This window comes from Saprolegnia parasitica (genome assembly GCF_000151545.1).
Source record: "Saprolegnia parasitica CBS 223.65 unplaced genomic scaffold supercont2.4, whole genome shotgun sequence".
NCBI classification, from domain to species: Eukaryota; Oomycota; class Saprolegniomycetes; order Saprolegniales; family Saprolegniaceae; genus Saprolegnia; species Saprolegnia parasitica.
Genome location: NW_012156398.1, coordinates 1,154,906 through 1,174,530, shown reverse-complemented (window position 1 = coordinate 1,174,530; position 19,625 = coordinate 1,154,906). Strand labels below are relative to the sequence as shown.

At 58.6% G+C, this 19,625-nt stretch overlaps 10 protein-coding genes across 10 annotated transcripts; 6 read left to right on the top strand and 4 right to left on the bottom strand.

The window, feature by feature from the left end:
* Positions 1 to 285: 285 nt before the first annotated feature.
* SPRG_01807 (hypothetical protein) lies at positions 286 to 1,485 on the top strand (the record flags this gene model as incomplete). The annotated part of the gene is made up of 4 exons (XM_012340172.1): positions 286 to 431; positions 475 to 569; positions 616 to 1,059; positions 1,112 to 1,485. Coding segments are annotated over 4 exons (997 nt in total), but the record flags the coding sequence as incomplete, so codon positions are not given.
* On the bottom strand, positions 1,453 to 3,699 carry SPRG_01806 (hypothetical protein). Its single transcript, XM_012340171.1, has 6 exons — positions 3,067 to 3,699; positions 2,845 to 3,016; positions 2,698 to 2,795; positions 2,587 to 2,643; positions 2,417 to 2,534; positions 1,453 to 2,366 (listed from the first exon to the last, which is right to left on the bottom strand). The coding sequence occupies exons 1-6, from the start codon at positions 3,562 to 3,564 to the stop codon at positions 1,483 to 1,485; spliced, it is 1,827 nt and encodes a 608-aa protein (XP_012195561.1). The 5' UTR covers positions 3,565 to 3,699; the 3' UTR covers positions 1,453 to 1,482.
* Positions 3,700 to 4,479: 780 nt separating this feature from the next.
* On the top strand, positions 4,480 to 5,728 carry SPRG_01805 (CMGC/CDK/CDK5 protein kinase). The gene is made up of 6 exons (XM_012340170.1): positions 4,480 to 4,902; positions 4,955 to 5,050; positions 5,092 to 5,151; positions 5,203 to 5,380; positions 5,430 to 5,513; positions 5,559 to 5,728. The coding sequence occupies exons 1-6, from the start codon at positions 4,529 to 4,531 to the stop codon at positions 5,661 to 5,663; spliced, it is 897 nt and encodes a 298-aa protein (XP_012195560.1). The 5' UTR covers positions 4,480 to 4,528; the 3' UTR covers positions 5,664 to 5,728.
* Positions 5,729 to 5,938: 210 nt separating this feature from the next.
* On the bottom strand, positions 5,939 to 7,777 carry SPRG_01804 (hypothetical protein; the record flags this gene model as incomplete). The annotated part of the gene is made up of 1 exon (XM_012340169.1): positions 5,939 to 7,777. The coding sequence occupies one exon, from the start codon at positions 7,775 to 7,777 to the stop codon at positions 5,939 to 5,941; it is 1,839 nt and encodes a 612-aa protein (XP_012195559.1).
* A 1,293-nt stretch (positions 7,778 to 9,070) lies between these two features.
* On the top strand, positions 9,071 to 11,214 carry SPRG_01803 (hypothetical protein). The gene is made up of 8 exons (XM_012340168.1): positions 9,071 to 9,265; positions 9,308 to 9,571; positions 9,619 to 9,765; positions 9,811 to 9,912; positions 9,960 to 10,286; positions 10,338 to 10,394; positions 10,443 to 10,811; positions 10,859 to 11,214. The coding sequence occupies exons 1-8, from the start codon at positions 9,104 to 9,106 to the stop codon at positions 11,141 to 11,143; spliced, it is 1,713 nt and encodes a 570-aa protein (XP_012195558.1). The 5' UTR covers positions 9,071 to 9,103; the 3' UTR covers positions 11,144 to 11,214.
* Positions 11,215 to 11,767: 553 nt separating this feature from the next.
* SPRG_01802 (hypothetical protein) lies at positions 11,768 to 12,619 on the top strand (the record flags this gene model as incomplete). The annotated part of the gene is made up of 2 exons (XM_012340167.1): positions 11,768 to 12,205; positions 12,251 to 12,619. 2 exons carry the CDS (start codon positions 11,768 to 11,770, stop codon positions 12,617 to 12,619), a joined length of 807 nt encoding a protein of 268 aa, XP_012195557.1.
* A 279-nt stretch (positions 12,620 to 12,898) lies between these two features.
* Positions 12,899 to 13,546, bottom strand: SPRG_01801 (hypothetical protein; the record flags this gene model as incomplete). The annotated part of the gene is made up of 1 exon (XM_012340166.1): positions 12,899 to 13,546. The coding sequence occupies exon 1, from the start codon at positions 13,442 to 13,444 to the stop codon at positions 12,899 to 12,901; it is 546 nt and encodes a 181-aa protein (XP_012195556.1). The 5' UTR covers positions 13,445 to 13,546.
* A 1,030-nt stretch (positions 13,547 to 14,576) lies between these two features.
* Positions 14,577 to 15,098, top strand: SPRG_01800 (hypothetical protein; the record flags this gene model as incomplete). Its single annotated transcript, XM_012340165.1, has 2 exons — positions 14,577 to 14,678; positions 14,709 to 15,098. The coding sequence occupies 2 exons, from the start codon at positions 14,577 to 14,579 to the stop codon at positions 15,096 to 15,098; spliced, it is 492 nt and encodes a 163-aa protein (XP_012195555.1).
* Positions 15,099 to 15,679: 581 nt separating this feature from the next.
* On the top strand, positions 15,680 to 16,153 carry SPRG_01799 (hypothetical protein; the record flags this gene model as incomplete). Its single annotated transcript, XM_012340164.1, has 2 exons — positions 15,680 to 15,778; positions 15,830 to 16,153. The coding sequence occupies 2 exons, from the start codon at positions 15,680 to 15,682 to the stop codon at positions 16,151 to 16,153; spliced, it is 423 nt and encodes a 140-aa protein (XP_012195554.1).
* Positions 16,154 to 16,388: 235 nt separating this feature from the next.
* SPRG_01798 (hypothetical protein) lies at positions 16,389 to 19,370 on the bottom strand. The gene is made up of 11 exons (XM_012340163.1): positions 19,220 to 19,370; positions 18,730 to 19,170; positions 18,573 to 18,679; positions 18,426 to 18,527; positions 18,111 to 18,372; positions 17,997 to 18,065; positions 17,684 to 17,942; positions 17,435 to 17,640; positions 17,096 to 17,388; positions 16,812 to 17,049; positions 16,389 to 16,765 (listed from the first exon to the last, which is right to left on the bottom strand). Exons 1-11 carry the CDS (start codon positions 19,358 to 19,360, stop codon positions 16,463 to 16,465), a joined length of 2,421 nt encoding a protein of 806 aa, XP_012195553.1. The 5' UTR covers positions 19,361 to 19,370; the 3' UTR covers positions 16,389 to 16,462.
* Between the last annotated feature and the right edge of the window lie 255 nt (positions 19,371 to 19,625).

The following is a 19,625-nucleotide window of genomic DNA, read 5'->3' as shown; positions in this document are numbered from 1 at the left end:
TTTGTACACCGGGGTACACTACAATTGCGCGTCAAAGGATAACAACACGCCATTTTCTGAGGCGAGAACCATGGTGGCGACATCCCTATGCCTCCAGACGATGCGCATGGCTCCGTATCACCATACAAGTATTCTTTCGCTGTATCAAAGGAGCGTCCGCCGCTCCATCGCTCAAAGACTGTGCCCTCGTTTGGGATGGACACATATTGTTGCGTGCGAATAGCCTCCTACGGTGTTCAAGATGACCAATCATCCGTCGTGGCCGGATTTACTACATTCGACCAGCATGGGCAAGCGCAAGCATGGCGCGGCCTTTGACGCGCGGGCCATGAAGCAGCTGAAGGGCAACAAGATGGACAAGCGCTCCAAGACGCAGGCAACGACGCAGCTGTACACGCCTGCGGATCGCATCCTCGTGCTCGGCGACGGCGGTGCGTACCACGCCATCGGCACGGAAATGCTGACCCTGCTTAGACTTCTCGTTCTCCAAGGGACTCGTGGCCCATCGCGGCGGCTCTGGCGTCAACCTCGTTGCAACGTCGTACGACTCGACGAGCGAAGTGCGCAAGGTAAGCCACGCATTTCGTCCAACGACGCTCTATATCGCTGGAGTAGAAGTACCCGAACGCGGCCGCCTGCATCCAGTCGATCACGCAGGCCAAAGCGCATGTGCTGCACGGCGTCGACGCCACGAAGCTCTCGAAGCTGCCGCACTCGGACGCCGTGCCGGCGCTCTTTGATTACATCATCTTCAACTTTCCGCACAGCGGCGAGCAGCGCGTCCATATCAACCGCGCGCTCCTCCTCGACTTTTTCGAGAGCGCGCGGCCCAAGCTCGCGCTTCGTGGCGAAGCGCACGTCACGCTCAAGACCAAGCCGCCGTACTCCAACTGGCTCGTCGAGGACCAAGCGCGGGCCAACGGCTTCGTCGTCAAGGAGCGCCGGCCGTTCCGCATGCAGCTCTTCCCAGGCTACAACCACCGCACGACCGAGCCGGATGCAAAGAAGTTTGAACCCGACCAGTGCGTCACCTACGTCTTCATCGTCGACCGCTCGCGCGTACGCACGCGACCTATTCCGTGACCTTGCAGGACGATCTCATATTCCGTAGTTTCCCGTCATGACCGACCTGCCGCCCAAGACCAACGACGCGTCGAAGGTGGCTACCGTGGCAACCACAAACAAGACACCAATGTCCAAGGCCGTCGAGAAGCCCAAGGCAGTCGAGAAGACCAAGGCCGTCGAGAAGCCCAAGGCAGTCGAGAAGCTTAAAAAGGCAGACAAGCCCAAGGCGGTGACCAAATCCACTGCGACGCCAACCAAGGCGCCCGTTGCTGCCAAGACCTCGTTGCCGTCGTCCGTGCAGGACGACATCCGGGCCTTGATTCTTGCCAAGCTCGCAGAGAAGACAAAGACCACCTAATCAACTGCATCCAGTACTCCAACACGATAACGCATGTCAACCCGTAGCATTCATATTACCTACGCCTTCTTGCGCAGAAAGGCGTATGCTGCGCCCGTGACACCGACGACCGCCGCGACCAGCATCGTCTTTTGGCGGTTCGCTCGACGCTGGAGCTTCGACTCGGACATGACGCTCGCCGCGCCCGGCTGCTTGGGCGGCATCTTGGTCTCGTCAATTGGTAACGCCTGGAGCCGCGCATCAATGTCAAACTCGTCCTCGGCCCCTTTCGTCGTCGGTTCCTTGACCGTGAGGCGCACGTACGACGCCCGCCGGCGGCGCGCTTGGGCGACTGCGAGCTCGAGATCTGCGTCAACAAAGAGCAGCACCGTTTCGCCGTCGTCTTCGTCAATGTAGTGGACCGTTGCCGCCGCCCCGAGTCGCGCCGAGACGTGCTCCTTGAGAGCCGTCAAGGACGTCGATGACGCTGTGAACCGGTGCGTGTTGCCGTCGCGGTCCACGAGCTTGTACACAAAGAGCGCTTCGGGCGCGTTGGTGACGACCGCCGGCGCTTCGTTGGGCGGTCGCAACGACGTCGGCGTCGGCGTCGGCGGGTTGAACATCGAGTTCCAAAACTTGTTCCAGAGCGGATTGCCGCTGGCCGTGTGCTGCTTTTGGAAGCTGCCCATTTGGTGCACAACGCTGCACGTGACTTGGAGCACGTCGGCGAGGCCAACAACCGCGCCGTCGTCGTTGAGCACGGGAAGGTGGAGAAACTTGCCGTCGTGCATCGAGTGGAGTGCGTCGAGGATCGTCGTGTCGAGGCGCGCGCAGTCGGGGTTGCCCGTCATGGCATCGCGCACGAGGCAGCTCGACGGACTCTTTCCGACCGCGAGCACGCGCCGCATGAGGTCCTTGGTCGTGAGGATGCCGACCATCTCGCCGTTGGGCCGCAGCACCATGACTAGACAGTACCACGCGTTATACTAGGCGACCTTCACGAAGGATTTAAACCGGCGCTCGAGTTCTTTTGCAGCATCAACAACGAAGCTTGACGCGTCGTGGCGCCATCGGCAATCTCGGGCACGTCGACCGAGCCGTCAATGATGTTGCGCAGCGTCGGCAGAAAGAGCTAGGGTAGATTTTCGCGTGAGATCTTGTTGGATGCATCAAGGTCACGAGACCGATTCCCGCATCATCTCAAAGAGGCTGGCCTCGGTGCCCGTCATGTTGGCGTCCATCTGCAAACACGCAATGATGATGATGCCAAGAACCAAGACGATAGTAAGTAGTACCAAGGTTTCGGTAAACTGGTTGGACGAGGCAATGTAGGCTTGCTCAATCTTGGAGATGGCATCATAGAGGCACTTGGCAATGTCCAAAATGCCCACGACTAGGCATCTCTGGATTTAGATACGACCGACGGAAGAAGGCAGTCGCACCGATCCCGTTCTCGGCCACGGGCAAGTGCCGGAACTGGCCCGAAATCATCTGCTCGAGGGCTTCGATCGCGCACGCACGGGGGGAGACGCACGACGGGTTCAGTGTCATGACGTCCACGACGAGCGTCGTCTCCGGGTCAAGCCCCATCGCAACCACACGAAGCGCAATGTCCTAGATTCTGTCCATGAGGTATGGTGCCCCAATGAGGCGGGAGGACGTACCTTGTCGGTCAAGATGCCAGTCAGCGTGCCGGATGCATCCGTCACGAGCGTCGCCTCCGTGCGGTACTTGACCATGGCTTGGACGCACTCGGACACGGACGCTGTCTCGAGCTGCAGGAGCGCTTTTGATGGCCGCAAGCGCCGGACGCTCGCGTTCATGGTCGGTTGTTCCTTGTCGGCGCTCGAGCCTTTCCGCGACGACCGCCGGCTGCGCTTCCGCACTGGCGTTGGGCTAGGTGTGGCGGCTTCGCTATAGTCGCTGCTGCTGGCGGGCGGCTTGCCTTCCAGCTCGCTGCTTTCCTCGCGCGAGTCCTGCGTCATGTCGAGGTCGAGCTCCAAGCTGCCATGCGCCTCGACCTCGCCCGAGTCTTGGGCGCTCTCGCGGCTGCGGTGCAGCATGGCCTCGACCTCCTTCGTGTCTCTCTCGCGCCGGGTCGCCGTCTTGGTCGAGAAGACGACCGTCGTCGCGCGGTCCCGTGGCCGCGTCGTGCTCTGCATGTTGTCAAGATCTTTTAAACTGGGCTTCCTTCTCACGTGACTCCACGTTGAACTTGATCCGGATTGGCCATATTCCACAGATTTTGGACCAATGAGATGCGCACACCGACTCTTCGCCGCGGGGTTGATTTTTGGCAACGTTGAAGTCGCTTCGAATGAGCCAGTGCCCGTGAGCTGGCAGCATACGACGCCAGCAGGCGATCTCCAGTCATATTGAGCGTGTACCCGCAGAGCGTCTAGCAGCAGCTACGTCCGCTGGCTCGCCCCAGAGCCAAAGCCAATGCAGCACGAAAACGTCAGGTAGTTGGTTGGGTAGCCACCGCATCTTTCGAAGCCGGGCAAGCGTAGAAGCCCAGTTGCGCATTCCCTGCATGGTAGGGTCCATGACGCTGCGTTGATAGATGGTGACTCGCTTTGCTGGCAGCGCCTCGTGTGCCCAAGTCGTGATACACAATCTCATGGCAAGCACGACTCCGCGCCGACAGTTTGTGTCGCTCGCTGTGCCAAAACACCCAAGTGCTTCACACTGGTGCTTGGACGGTGTCGATCCACCAGATGGACACGGTGCAGGACGGTTGAAGCGGTGGTATTCTGGCGCGCTTTTACGTTTTCGTTTTGAGCGTTTTCGTTTTTAGCGTTGAGTTTGAGTGTTGAGTTTGCACTTGGGTGGGATTTGCCTCGATCAGTTGACGTCGCATGTCTCGGCACATCCAAGTCCACATACACTGCAGTCCTCGACGACAAGAAGACGCGCGGATCCCCTTCGCCGACACGGCAGAACGACCTTGAGGCCCATCGCACGAAATCCACACGCCCTCTCCCACGCACCGCGTGTTGGGTTCGGCGCGGGCGGGATGAGAAAGGGCAGCGTGCGGCATTGAGATTGAGAGTGGCCGGGCCAGTAGTGGCGGGTATCCGGATACGAACCGGCGTTGCCCGCGGCCGTCAGTTTGGTTGGAGCATCATGGAGCGGTACCAGAAGCTCGAGAAGGTCGGCGAAGGGACGTACGGCGTCGTGTACAAGGCCAAGGACCGCGTGACGGGCGAGATCATCGCGCTCAAGAAGATCCGGCTCGAGGCCGAGGACGAGGGCATCCCATCGACGGCGATCCGCGAGATCTCGCTGCTCAAGGAGCTGCAGCACGCCAACATTGTGCGCCTCTACAACATCGTGCACACGGAGCGCAAGCTCACGCTCGTCTTCGAGTACCTCGACCAGGACCTCAAAAAGTACCTCGACGTGTGCGAGAAGGGCCTCGAGAAGCCGATTCTGAAGAGCTTCCTCTTTCAGCTCCTGCGGGGCATTGCCTACTGCCACCAGCACCGCGTCTTGCATCGGTACACGCGCTCTTGTCGTCTCCATGTGGCTCTAACGTTGCGCTACCTGCAGCGACCTGAAGCCCCAGAACCTGCTCATCAACCGCGAAGGCGAGCTCAAGCTCGCCGACTTTGGCCTCGCCCGCGCCTTTGGCATTCCCGTTCGCAGGTACACGATTGCTGTTGGGAAATGGAGCTCAATGCATGTAGCTACACACACGAAGTCGTGACGCTCTGGTACCGGTCGCCCGACGTGCTCATGGGCTCGCGGTACGACCGTCCTCGTGCGTCCTATTGATGGTAAGCTCACGCGCATGGTAGGAAATATTCGACTCCCGTGGACATTTGGAGCATTGGCTGCATCTTTGCCGAGATGGCCAACGGCGGCCCGCTCTTTGCCGGCACGTCCGAGGGCGACCAGCTCGACCGTATCTTTCGTTTGCTTGGCACGCCGACGGTCGACATCTACCCGGGCATGGTCGACCTGCCCGAGTACAAGGTACGCATGTGAGGCGAGGCTCTTGATCGCTCACACATGACCTCTGTAGCCCGATTTTGCCATGTACCCGCCACCGGACAACCTAGCGCACCTCGTGCCGTCTCTCGACCCCGCAGGCCTCGACCTGCTCGAGGTAAACGTGTGCTGTCGCTATGGTGCTGACTCGCAACGAATGTAGCAAATGCTGCGCTACGACCCGGCAAAGCGCATCACGGCTGCGGACGCGATGAAGCACGCCTATTTTAACGATCTGTCGTCGGCGATCACGGACGTCGGCAAGTAGGAACCATTCCACTATCATCTGTTTGTCGACTTGTAAATCATCAAGGCCATTCTGTGAGATTGTTGCTCCGTCGGCTCAACCGATCTCGCCTATGTTGTCTGTGCAATCACTGCAATCGATCGACGTCAGTCAGGTGGTTTGTGTGTTGGACTGGACCAGACGGACCGGGTATGATCACATGGCGTCACACAATGCTCCAGAGCGCGCTCCTGCGCGACTGTTTCAACTTGATACAATATTCATACTACATGGATAAAGTGTGAGCAATATGTTTTTTAAGTTAAATTGGCAAAGCTGCCGTGGCGCTCCTGCACGAGCCAGACGTCGTCGACGGCCTTGCCGTTGAGGTGCGACGCGGCGGGGTTGGCCGGGTCGCACTCGATTTGCGCCCAGTGTAAATGCGATGCGTTGGCGATCGTGAGCCGGCCGTAGCCAAAGATGTTGTTGCGGAAGGCGTCCCACGGCGCGGCCGTCCGCAGAAACGGCTTGCGGACCGGAAGGACGCGGCTCTGGCCCGCGGCGCCCGTGAGGATGTGCGTCGTCGCCTGCATGTTCCGTGTCCGGCGCTCGGTGATCCCGTCGTAGATGTCAAACATGCGTTCGTAGTTGTGCTGGTGGCCGCAGAGATAGAGGTCGACGCCGTGATTGTAGAAGAGCGGCTCGAGCGCCGTGCGGAGGACTCGCGCGGGCCCGTCACACTCGGTGTCGGACGTGCAGTAGAGCGGGCGGTGGCCGACGACGATGATCCACGGCGCCGCCGTTCGGTTGGCGTTGGCGGTCGCGAGGTCGGCGTCGAGCCAGGCGCGCTGGCGCGCTTCCACGTTCGGTTCGTCGACGTGGCTCGTAAAGTACACTTCGGTGTTGACAACGACGAAGTGCACGAGGCCGACGTTGTACGAGTAGAACCAGTTGTTCCGCAGTTGCTGGCCCTGGATCGAGACGGTGCCGGCGTTCGCGGGCATGAGCTGGAAGCGGTACGTGTAGTGCGAGAAGTGCTGCTTCACCTCGTGGTTGCCCATGGCCACCATGAACGGCACGGTCGCCGCGATCGGCTCGATCTCGGTCATAAAGATGTCCCCGACGACGCCTCCCGCGCTGTGCAAGTTGTACGCGTAGTCGCCGACCGAGATGACGGCGTCAATGTCGCCCCGCGCGACTTCCGACTGCATCATGGGCAGCGTCGCGGCGTTCTGGTACCCAATGTCGCCCGTCACGAGCAGTCGGAGCGGCGCCGGCGCATCGTCGACGCCGCGCGGCGTCGTGAACGAGTAGAGAATCGACCGACTGTACGCATCGTTGCCAACGTAGTAGGCGTAGCGCGTGTTGCTTCGGAGCTGCACCGCCGCGGCCACGTGCTCGTACCGCGCGCCAAACACGATCGAGTCGGCGACAAAGGTCCGTGGCGCCTCTCCGTCATCGATGTCTGCACGCACGACGAGGACGTGGCGGCCGTTGGTGCACTCGGGTGGGGTTGCCCATTGGATGGTAAACGTGCTGGGTGACGCGCCGTACGCGGCATGGATCCGCGTTGGGCGGCACGCAAAGCCGTGCGAGAGCGAGTAGTCGACGTTGTGCCCGAGACGGTGCCGGCTCGAGTACCCGTGGTGGTGCGACCCGACGATAAACTCGTACGCGGCGGCGGGGTCGGGCACGGAGAAGGACACGACGTGCGTCGTGATGTTGCCGTCGGCGTCGCGGTCCGCTTCGCTGTAAATGGACGAGTATAACTGACCTTGGCCGACGGGCCGGAACTGGACGTGGCCTTTTCCAGCACCGCACTCGACCCAGCCGTCGTCGTTCTCGTTGCTGCTCTTGTACATCCGGTGCGTGCGCCATGTGATCGAGGCGTTGCCGGCGGCGTCGACGGTCGAGACAATGTCGTACGGCACGCAGTTTTCGATCCAGCCAGGAAGGAACGGTGTTCCGTCGACGTCGTCCGTGTCCGACTCGTCGTCGAGCTCGTCGGGCGACAGGACGACGGGATTCAATGGGTGCTGCAAATACCGCAGCGGGACCAGCAGCGCGCGACGTTCGACCACGTCGCGCACGACCAGCAGGAAGAGAAGGGTCAGGGCGCCGAGCGCGACGCCAACACGGTGCCGAAGCGACGCCATGGCAAAAGCAAAATGAGGTCGTCGCACGAAGCCGCCCGCGCGTGGACCTCGTGGAGCTTCGGATCCGGTCATTGACGTGCAACCCGCCAGGTAGCAGATGCAGGGGTATACAAAAACAAATAGAATCGAATCTCGCGATTATGCTCGAATCCGGCGGCAACAAAATAAATGAAAAGACACTCGATTTGTATGGTGTTGAAAGGCGGCGCGAGTGACTTGGGTGTGTGGTGATCTTTCAGGCGTGGATCGGTGGAACGACCGTTGGACAACCCGGCAGCGCAAGGTCGACCGTGGAACCTGGCTGCAGTGCGGAAACACAGGCGACCGCGACAGCCTAGCGCCAAGTGTCGATGTACTTGTACCCTCGTGCTCCTTGAGAGTTGCTGTCGGCGCACGCCATCTTGAAGATGGAGTGGTCGCATAGACAGCCTCCTCGCCTTTGGTCTAAGACTGCGCTAGTACCCCAGATTGGGTGTTCTCTCAAAGTATCGCACGCGAGGACAAGATCCGGATCATTGCCGACAAGCGATGTACTTTGCGTCTGCTTGCTAGCTCTCCATGATGTACAAACGGAAGTTTAACGAGCACGTTTTCTGGGTTCTACCTCGACAAACGACGATTGCAGTAGAGAATATTTTGTCACCAACTGCAGGTGTGCACTTGGAGGTTGCTTGAGAAGCAGCCACGTCATTTTCTCTGGTGCGCAGAGAGCCAGAAACCGGAAACGGGCAGTGTTGTCAGTCTACAGGCAGTTAAAAACACCCAAATAACGCCTCTCAAATGCTTGATGGCTCGTCAAAGACGAGAATCGCAACACAAAAGAAAGCCGTACGATGTACTTGCAACGCTCTACTTGTCGGAGCAGTGACGTGCTTGAATAGCGATGGCTGTGGGCAAAACCCCGTCCTCCGTGGCGAGACGGTGCCGTTTGTGCGATCGGTCGTTTCAACCGCTTGTGAGACGCCGCCGTCTGGGTCATCACACGTATCCAAGGCGATCCATTATCACATGGGGCTTTACATGTATTTACCTCTCGCAAGAGTGATCTACTACACTTTATTGCTTGGCGACGATCCTAGAATAGAATGCGCGCGAGTCGACACGTTTATTCAAAGGTAATCTGCTCTATGCGGTGTCGACAACGTCGTGGCAGGCACCCATGATGGCAGGTCCTTGCGCTCATGACGGAGGTCTGTTGCTTTCCATCACGTCATTGCGTGTGGTTAGTCTGTCGTTGGAATGTTGGTTTCCGGATAGTACGGATACCAGCGTGTATCCGGTTGATGGGATTGTCGCCTTGCTCTGCCAGGTCAAGTGCAGCTACCGATGCCAGCGCGGGACGTCTTCTGGAAGCACGTCGTGAAGCGCGTCAACTTTGCCGACGACGCCGAGCGCACCAAGGTGCTAGCGCTCACCGAGCTGACGAAAGGCCTGCGCTGGTCGATCCCGGCGCCCATCACCCACATCCACCGCCACGTCTACGACCAGGTACGCCTCCGTCCGCCGCTCGCAGCTCACGCTGGCGCCTAGATCGCATCGCCGCGCCACGCATACTCGGAGCTCATCGAACGCGACGTGGCGCGCACGTTCTGCATCTTTGATGCGTCGGACGACGAGGCCTTCCGCGCGCTCGAGCCGTCGCTCTTCCGCGTCCTCAACGCGGTCGCTCGCGCCGAGAATGGGTACTGCCAGGGCATGAACTTCATCGCCGCCGTCTTCCTCGAGGCCGGGCTACCTGAAGCTGATGCGTACGCAACCTTTGTCTACCTCCTCCAGCACAAGCACATGAGCCAAGTACATGATGGAGATACATGACCCGCTTCGAGCTCATTCGCGTCTAGTTTTACAAGGACTCGTCGGTCTTCCTGAACGAGTACTTGCAGCGCTTCCAGGTGCGCGTGGCCGAGCTACTGCCCGAGCTCGCGGCCAAGCTCGACGCTGTCGGTTTTGACGTGTACCTCTACGGCATCGAGTGGTTCACGACCATGGTACCGCCGTCTCCACGTCGCGTTCGACTAAATCGAGGCGCATAGTTTGCCTGCTCGTCCAAAATCGAGCTCTCGCACGCCGTCCTGGACCTCGTGCTCGCCGACGTCACGGACGTCATGTTCCGCATCGGCATTGCGCTCCTTCAGGTTCGGCGGTCCTCGGTCACAGAAGACTATAGAGAAATGTTGTGTAGAACGTCGAAGCGCAGCTGCTGTCCATGTCTTTTGACGACCTTTTACGCGACTTCAAGACGGTCACCAAGCACGTGGATACGTACCAGATTGTGATGGCGGCGCTGAGTGTGCCGCCCGTGCCGTCGGCCGTCGCGCACGGCGGCCTCCTTCAGCGCACCGCGAGCGCGACGCGCAGTCCACTGTGGCCCTTTGTGAAGCGACGAACGCTCTCCGAGGCGTGGGACGCAGCGATCGAAGCAGGCGCCGTCCAAACCATGCTCGTGCTCTGGGATGTGTGGCAACAGACGCGTCCCGACCCGACGTCGTCGGTGGTTGTCGCCAACGAAGTACCATTTCTCTTTCTGAAACCATATGTGTGTCTGACGAGTTGCGTGCAGGTGCTGCACCTCGCGACGTGGTACGGCTCGATCGCGATCGCTGTCTTTGCTCTCGAGGTCTTCGTTCTCATCCCAGCGCCTTCTCGCTCATGCATGTGGCAGTAGAAGGGCGCCAATGTCAATGCTGGCGACGAGTGGGAGCTTCGGCCGCTGCACTTTGCTATTGTGCGCAACCAACCCGACATCATTCGCCTCTTGTGGCGGCGCGGCGCCAACATCAACGTCGCAAGCGGTGCAGGGCTGCCGCCGCTCATCGCACGCAAGTCGCCGCTGGAACTCGCGCGGCAGTGGGAGCTCACGCCGGTCGAAGCGAGCGCGGCGCTGGTCGGCGGCGGCGTCTGCCTCGGTTGCAACACGCCGTTCCACGTCTGGAACCACCTTCTGAAGAAGCAGTGTCCGAGCTGCAAAGCGCTCTTCTGCCCGCAGCGGTGCGCGCCCTGCCATAAATGCAGCGTCTCGTCGGCGCTCGTCGAGGTAGTCATGCGTTGACCCCACCACACTGTCATCGGATGGGATGGTAGGCGGCGGCGCCACTCGATTTGCTGTGGCTCTACGGCGTACCGCCACCGACGCAGAATGTGCTCACAGACGACGAGGGCGACGACGACGACGGCAGCAGCACCAATAAGATCCGGTGTTACTCGACGTGGTACTGCAGCATTCTCGACTGCCACGCCAAGTTTTCGCTTTTTGCCAAGCGCCAGCAGTGCTCGATCTGCACGTACTTTGTGTGCCGAAACCACATCACGACCAAGCGCGTCCAGGGCCGCGACTGCAACGTCTGCACCTACTGCGACGCGTGCTAATAAGCCTCTTCATCGATGGACTTCATTTCGCTGACAAACCCACACCCATCAAAAGTGCAGGACTTCTACCATCTGCCACACTGACGTGACGGCCCGCATGGCACGCTGCGAAGCATCTGCGCAGACTCGCGCTCGTCCTTGACGCACCGTTGCCAATTCGGCAGCGTTTCTGTTGAGCCTACTCTGTCACCGTTATAGTTCGCTGCCCTCTCGCTCGTTCCTGAACCTTCGGAGTCCGGTAACCGAGTCAGGTGTCGGGTCCCATCACCCGCTAGTATCTTGTGCCGCATACCGCACGGTGGGAGCTCACGCGGAACTTGTAGCAGCAGCGATGGCGTTGGCAAAGGAGTTGTCGTTTAAAGCACTGGATTCCTCCTATCCTAGCGCTGTCGCGACCATCGTAAGCGTCGGGTGCATGGAGCCGACGTCGATCGCGCACCGATGGCTGGCGACGAATCACGATTTGAAAGTTGCTCCAAATACTCGCCTCCACGTGTCGCAGATCTCCGTCAGTATTGTTTCCATACAAACGTCAAGTATATACGCTATCGCGCGTTTTGATTGGTTGGCATGTCAGCGTCAAACGGCAAACTGAAAAAGGACATTTCCCAAATTTCCCCAACCATGGATGCCACGTCGTCCGTCTCGGGCCGCCTGAAGCGGCTCACGCTGGACAAGGGCCGGTTCCGCGGCTTCTTTGGCAGCTGCGTCAAGACCGACACCGTTCATGTGGTTGCCGACGCGGCCGAGAAGAAGATTACGATCACCAACGAGGCACAGACCGTGACCCACACGACCTTTGACTGCAACACGCAGGCTACGTCGGTCGAGCCAGACGCCGCCAGCGCCCACGCGATGTTGCTCAAGTCTGGCGACGAGCGCGTAACGGTGGCCGCGGCGTCGGCGCCGGAGCAGTCGTCGTGGATGGAAGCGTTCCAGCGCGCCGGCGCCACGATTCGCCGGGCGACGACCATTGACCCGACGCTTGCCAAGTCGTTTTTCGAGCTCGAGAGCTACGACATGCAAGGGCACTGCGTGCCCATGGAGACGTACCGCGGGCGCGTGTGCCTCGTCGTGAACGTCGCATCGGCCTGAGGCCTCACGAAGCTCAACTACACTCAACTCGTCGAGCTCGACAACAAGTACCGCGACCGCGGTCTGCAGATCCTCGCGTACCCGTGCAACCAGTTTGGCGGCCAAGAGCCCGGCACGAACGAAGAGATTATGGCCTTCGTCGCCGGCTTCAACGCGACGTTTCCGTTTTTTGAGAAGGCGGACGTCAACGGCGACAACACGCAACCCGTGTACGCGTACCTCAAGAGCAAGCTCACGGGGACGCTCGGGTCGGCGATCAAGTGGAACTTTACCAAGTTCCTCGTGGATCGCAACGGCCAGCCGTTCAAGCGCTACAGCCCGCAGACGGCGCCGATGGACTTTGAAGCCGACATTCTCCAGCTGCTCGACCAAGCGCAGTAAACGACGCGTCCTTGCTCTGACGCTACAACACCGACAAGAAGGATCTCACATGCATGACGGCGCTTCCTTCAACCTGCACTACAGACAGGAAGCGCTTGAGAAGACTGGGACGCATGCGCGGAGCTGTCAATTGAGTGGACACGCCCTGCGCCGCTGCCCCCGACCGTGACTCTTGGTAGGGCCGTAGACGCCAACATAACGCATCACACATATATTTCGTGCAATCAACAACGCCATGGAGTTTCGATGTAATTTAGAACGGGGCAGACCGCGCCAATTTTATTGCTGTATGACGCCCGGTCGTCGCGAGTACTCGTCCCAGCAGCGCGCACTGAGCTGCTCAAAGGCGCAGCTGCACGTGACGACGTCGGCCCATTGCCCCGTCGCCTCGAACTCGGCGCGAAATGCCGTCAAGTACATCAGCGTTGATGCGAAGCGAGGAATGCCCTGTGAGACGAGCGTCATCGGGTCGCCCTTTGCTACCGGTAGTGGCCCGGCGATGCTGTCTGCGCGAAAGGCTTGCGCCGCTACCATGAGGCGCTGAAGCTCCGAGCATAGAAAGGCGCATGTCATCGCAATCGCTTCGTCAGTGCGTTGCACCTCGAACGGATCGAGAACGCGCCGGTTGAGCGCCTCCGACACTAGAGTCGACGTTGGAACGCCGGTTGATGCATTGGGCTGGCTGTCTTTGCCCAGCGTGGCCCGACGCGATGTCCTTGCAGAGCAACGCGGTGTCGATAGCTCGTCGTGGACGCCACAACACTTAAGGACGGACGTGGCTCCCCACCCGACGGCAAGTGCGGTGAGAACGGCGACGACAACCATTTATGGGGTCGTGGATCGAGTGGGTCGTTCGCTTGTTTTAATAAATTCTACCACGTAGCTTTTACGCCATTTCTGCATCGACCGTCGATACCTTTACCTACCTAGAGTACCTACTTGGACGACGCTACATGTGGTCAAGGTGGCCCTTAAAGCTGCCCTTATGCATAGTACTCACCACGTGCGGTGATCGCCATAACGCAAGGCCTCCACGTGACCGCAGTGCTGAATCACCTTGGTGGCTGCTTGTGCACAACAGTCGAAAATTCGTGGCACTCGAAACGAGTTGAGCTACAAGCAGGCCGAAGGAAGGTTTAAAGGAGCATTCAAAAACGACTGTACGAATGAATGAAGACCACGCGTGTCGAGTCGACAACCGACTGGCGACCGTCGTCAGCAATCAAACCTTGAGCACACGAATCGGATTCGTAGAATTTGCATTGTACCACGCCGCACTTACTACTGCAGAAGAAGCAAGGATTTCTCCACCACTTGAAGTTTGAAGTTGGCGCCATGCGCAAGGAGTGTATGTACATGTATAGGACGAGCTCTGTACGAATGGGTGTGTCGCCATGGATCAAACCAAACCATGGTGACACGTTCGAGTGCTTGGTCCGTTCTCAATGAGAATGGACCAAGCACTCGAACGGGTCTACTAGTATAAAGCCAATAATGATCACGTTCGCTAGAACGTGGCTTATCGGTAGGTCAACCTACGCGCTGGTCCAAGTGCGATGGACGCATTCTTTCTCCACCATCCTCCATCACTTCGTCGCCATACAAAGAACCATACACGTACTGTGGATCCCTTGGGGCACTGAGAGTGAAGTGATTATTGCAGAAGCTCGGTCAGTCGCCCGCCGAAGTCTGGCGACGCCGTGTGATCGAGACACGATGATGGTCAAGGCGCTTCAACAATCATGCGGTGGTGATCAACTGATAGTCAGTGTACTACTCTCCCTTTTGGTAGCACCCCCCACTGGCAGCGTAGTAATTCTCCGTATCATATACTAAATGTCAGATGCTTGAGAGAGCCGGGGTGTGTGTTTATAGGGAGGGCCACCCACCTCGTGCGGCGATTCGTCGCGCGCAATTCATTTTCCTTTTTGCCTCCGTCCAGCGGAACCATTGACCAATGTCGAGTGCGTCGTCGTTCTACGAACTCAGCAGCAAGAACACGGACGGCGTCGAGATCTCGATGGCCAAGTTCACGAGCCGCGTCTGCCTCGTCGTCAACGTCGCCGGCGCGAGCTGATCCCAAGCGCAGCTCAACTACACTCAACTTGTCGAGCTCGATCGCCGGTACCGTGACCGTGGGCTGCAGATCCTTCTGTACCCGTGCAACCAGTTTGCCAACCAAGAGCCCGGCACGAACGACGAGATTCTCGCGTTCGCGCGCAGCTTCGGCGTGACGTTTCCCGTCATGGAAAAGGCCGATGTGAACGGATCAAAGACGCAACCAGTATTCAAGTACCTCAAGAGCAAGCTCCGGGGCACGTTCACGTCAACGATCAAGTGGAACTACACCAAGTTTCTCATTGATCGCAACGGCCAGCCGTACAAGCGGTTCGGGACGTTTACACCGCCGATCAAGCTCATTGACGACATCCTCGACCTCCTCGACGAAGAGATGCGCCCCACAAGCGCGTGCGACTAGACCGCGAACGACCACTGCTGCTTCCATGCACGTCACATGAATGACAGTCCGCTCCTCAAACTCAACCGAGTCGGAACGGACTTGAAGAGACTGCGGGCCCCGCGCGCCATTTGTTGAGTGGATGGCGTGCGGGAGAGCCCCCGATCGTGGCCCAATGGTGCTCATGTGGTCCAACGTTGTACTTGTCGATGTCTAATTTATAAACGTATTCTACGCCACCGACGTCGAAGTCAAGAGCTGGGCATTCAGCAGTTCGCCATAGTCTCCAAGTGTAGCAATCCGTGGCCTTTGGCGAGTGACGTGTGGTGTGTACAGTGAAAATGCGCAGGACCCAATTGCACCCGGAGACACACCGAGAGTGCGAATTGCTTGGGGACCATTGCCCGGCAGCCGTCACGTCAAGCCAGGGGTAATAACTATTATGTACCCCTGCGTCAAGCCAAGGCCCCGCGGTTGACGATGCCGGCCGCGGTTCAAGATCAAGATCCGCTATACGATCGTTCTTTGAGCTTCACTGGCGGACGAGGTGGAAAAGATATTTCGAAGACGGTGCATTTTGAGATTTGTTCCGCGTCAGAAAGATGGCGGCCAAGTCGTTCTTCGACCTCGGGAGCAACAACATGGACGGACAGCGCGTGCCGATGGCCACCTTTCGCGGGCGCGTGTGCCTCGTCGTGAACGTCGCGTCAGCCTGAGGCCTCACGAAAGTCAACTACACTCAACTCGTCCAGCTCGACGACAAGCTCCGGGAGCGCGGTCTGCAGATCCTCGCGTACCCGTGCAACCAATTTGGCGGCCAAGAGCCTGGCACGAACGCCGAGATCATGGCCTTCGTCGCCAAGTTCGGCGTGCGCTTCCCGCTCTTTGAAAAGGCGGACGTCAACGGCGAGCACACGCAAGAGGTCTACGCCTTCCTGAAGGACCGCCTCCCGGGCGACATTACGTGGAACTTTGCCAAGTTTCTCGTCGACCGACACGGGCAGCCCGTGAAGCGCTACGATCCCAACGTCGCGCCGTTCGACCTCGAGGCCGACATTGAGGCCCTCCTGGCTTAAGACGGAGGCCACGTCCACGAGGCGGCCGGGTGGACCGCGGAGAGGGACCAGCACATGCATGACGGACGTATCTTCAATCTGCAAGCGCAGACAGAGACGGCCTGACAAGACCGCGGGTCCGCGCCCCTCGTCGAGTTTGAGTGTATCGACGCGGGCGCAATGGACCCCAAGAGTGCCCCTCCCGCGCACCCGATCGCCCTTGGACGACAGAGATAAAGCTAATCGATAAAGATTTCTTTGTTGACTTGCAGCAGATGCGCATCCAATGTCACAGCGAGCAGACAACGATGAGGAATCCCTGATGTAGTGTTAATAGGGATCAATGAGGTGGAGCTTGCGCTTCTTGGACGCCTCGCCGCTGAGGTCGATGGTTTCATTCGGACGCTTGTTGGATGTCCCTTCGAGGTCGGCCGTGTCGTCAAACATGGCCCAATCCATGTCATCGTACGCATCCGACACAGAGGCCGCGCTGGGTTTCTGGAAGTAGGGCGACTTGGCCTTTGGTCTCGCAACAGGCGCCGACAAGGCTTTGGGTGGGCTTGTGTCCTTCACGTCGTGCATCATCTCGGCCGTAATGTACCCCTCGGGCAACGGTGTGGGCACAAGACCGTTCTAGGGACATCGACGATCTACCTATTTGACGAAGTAGCATTCGTACCTTGGCCAAGTAGCTCTGCACGAGCTCGATGATGGCGGCGCCATACTTCTTGACGCGCGTTCGACCGACGCCCTCGATGGCCATGAGCTCAGCGTTCGAGACGGGCACAGCTTCGGAGATGGCGACGATGCCGGCAGTGGGCAAAATGTGGTACGGCATCACGTCAAAGTTGTCGCACTCCGACGCACGCCAGTCCATCAAAATCTGGTGCAACGCTTCGACATGATGCAGCGGAACCCTATACGAGAAGTGTAGCAGCCACAGAGATATACCAAAGTACGCACCGTGCTGCGAGCTTGGTGTGTCGGGGCATGACAGGGAACATCTCGACGACTTCGACGCCATCGTCATCGTCGAGCGAGGCCGACGGCAGCGCCCCCGACGCTTTGTTGGATGCCTTGGCCTTGGATGCCTTCTTTTGCTTGTCCTTTTTGGCCAAAGGAACTTGCTCCGAGACCACGAGCGGCTTTCGCTTCGTCTTGTACACAAGCTCGACGCGCTCGCCCTGAAGTAGTTTACGTGCTTGTTGCCCGACAACGAGCACGTTGGAGGAGAAGCCCATTGTGTTCTTCTTTTCCTACATTGTGTGTCAACACAGCGATTCCATGGAAATGGGAACAGACCACTTCGTCGAGGAACTGGCGCAGAATCATGTTGTAGATGACGCGCTCGACTTCACTGCGGTCGTACCGACCCTTGCCGGCGCCAAACTCGACAAAGCTCTCGTAGAACGCGCGTCGCTTCTGGTTGTCTTTTGCCATGGAGCCCATAAATACGGCCGACGCTTGGACGACGGTCAGCGACTCGTTTTCACTCGCAGACCGTTGCACTACCCACGAATGTTATAGCTGGTCAATGCATTGCCATCGTACCAATGTTGTGCAGCAATCGACAGTCGGCCGAGACGTCCTTTTGCTCGAACGCGACGCCTTTGCCACGCGCCTTGCAGTTGTCGCACGTCTCGTGGCAGTTGGCGTTGGAGAAATGCTCGCCAAAGTACTCGAGGAGACTCGTGCGCCGACACTCGACTTGGTTTTCGCAAAACTCGACCATGCGCCGCAGGTTCTGAAAGTGCACATTACGGTGCTGGGGGTTCTCGCGGTCTTGGGAGATCAAGTGGCGCCGACGCGACTACGCATTTCGCTTCATCAACCTGTGTGTACTCACACGGGGTGCAAAGTATACCATGTCTTTGAAAGAGTAGTAGAGCAAGCACGTCGACTGCTCACCGTCACGACCCGCGCGGCCCGACTCCTACGTCGCAATGAGTGGGTTGCCCTTTAGTGTATGCATGTGTACTTGATAGTAATGCGTCACTGATTGCGGGATCGTGTGGTGGATCACGTAGCGCACATCGGGCTTGTTGATGCCCATGCCAAAGGCAACCGTCGCCACAATACACTTGATGCGACCCTTGCTCCACTCGTGGTGACGCTTGGAACGGTCTTCCGATTCCAGCCCAGCGTGGTAGAACGAAATTTTCTTGGCCCGAGACGTTCCCTCGTAGCCGAGAGTCTGGATGAGCTTGTTGGCTGTCGTCTCGCAGTCCTTCTTTGACAAGCTAGATCGACGGTTGCATAAGTATGACAAGCTGTGGAAACTCGCGTTCTGTACCAGTAAATAATGCCCGACTCGTCAATGCGGTCGCGAACAAAGTTGCACATCTCTTCCATGAACTTGGATGTCTTGCGGCGCACATCGTACGTCAAGTTGGGTCTTCGAGTCATGGTAAGCACACGTGCAAACAGTAAAATAGAATACCTATTGAAACTTGATCGTGTCACAAAAGGCTTGGCTAGACGCAGGTTCTTGACGATATCTGCCTCCGTCTGTCCGTTGGCCGTTGCTGTGAGCGCCATGATGGGCACCTAGACGTAGCAAGTAAATCGCTGGCGTTTGGTATTTGAGATGCACTTACGTTGGGGTACTTGGAACGCAGATTGCCCAGGTTCATGTAGTCCTTCCGAAAGTCGTGGCCCCATTGGCTGATGCAGTGCGCCTCGTCCACGACAAAGCGCGCAAGCATGCCACGAGAGGCGAGCGATTCGAAGAGCTTGCCCAAGAGACCGCTCGACGCGATTTTCTCCGGTGTCACGTAGAGCATCTTGATCTGGATTGAGTTGGAAAAGAGCTGCGAGATGATGGGCTTCTGCACGGAGTCGTAGTCTTGGTCGCCGTTGAGAAGCGCCACGTCAATGTCGAGTGCTTGCAGCTGCTGCACTTGGTCTTGAATGAGCGACACGAGCGGGGAGATGACGATCGAAACGCCGGGATCGACGCACGCCGGGAGCTGGTAGCAGAGACTTTTGCCGCCACCCGTGGGCATGAGCACAAACACGTCGTTACCCAAAAGTGCCTCCTACGAAGCCTGTTATAATCGAAGCCCACCAGGCGTCGTGTTGAGCTACCTGGACAACACGCTCTTGCCCCGGACGGAACGACGAATGACCGAAGACGTCGCGTAGGATGTGCTTAGCGCGCTTCATCTTGCTTGCGAGGTCAGCTTCCATCGCCAAAGGAGCTGATGTCGTCGCATTGAAGTCGTGCATTGGGTTGGACGGGAAGGACGAGCTCGAATTGGTGGAGGAGCCGCCATCGGCCCAATTGTGAAATCCACACGACTCGCAAGAGTTGTAGAGACGACCCGCGTTCTGGCCATGGACGACTTTTTTCGCCGTCGTCGGTCGCCCACACTTGCATAACACTTGGTTCGACCCACTCGTGTCGCGGAGCGCCATTTCGTAGTTGTTGCTGCTGCTGTATCGTGGAGACGGCGGGCTGTACGGCGCAGTCGGCGACACGTAGGCGCGGGGC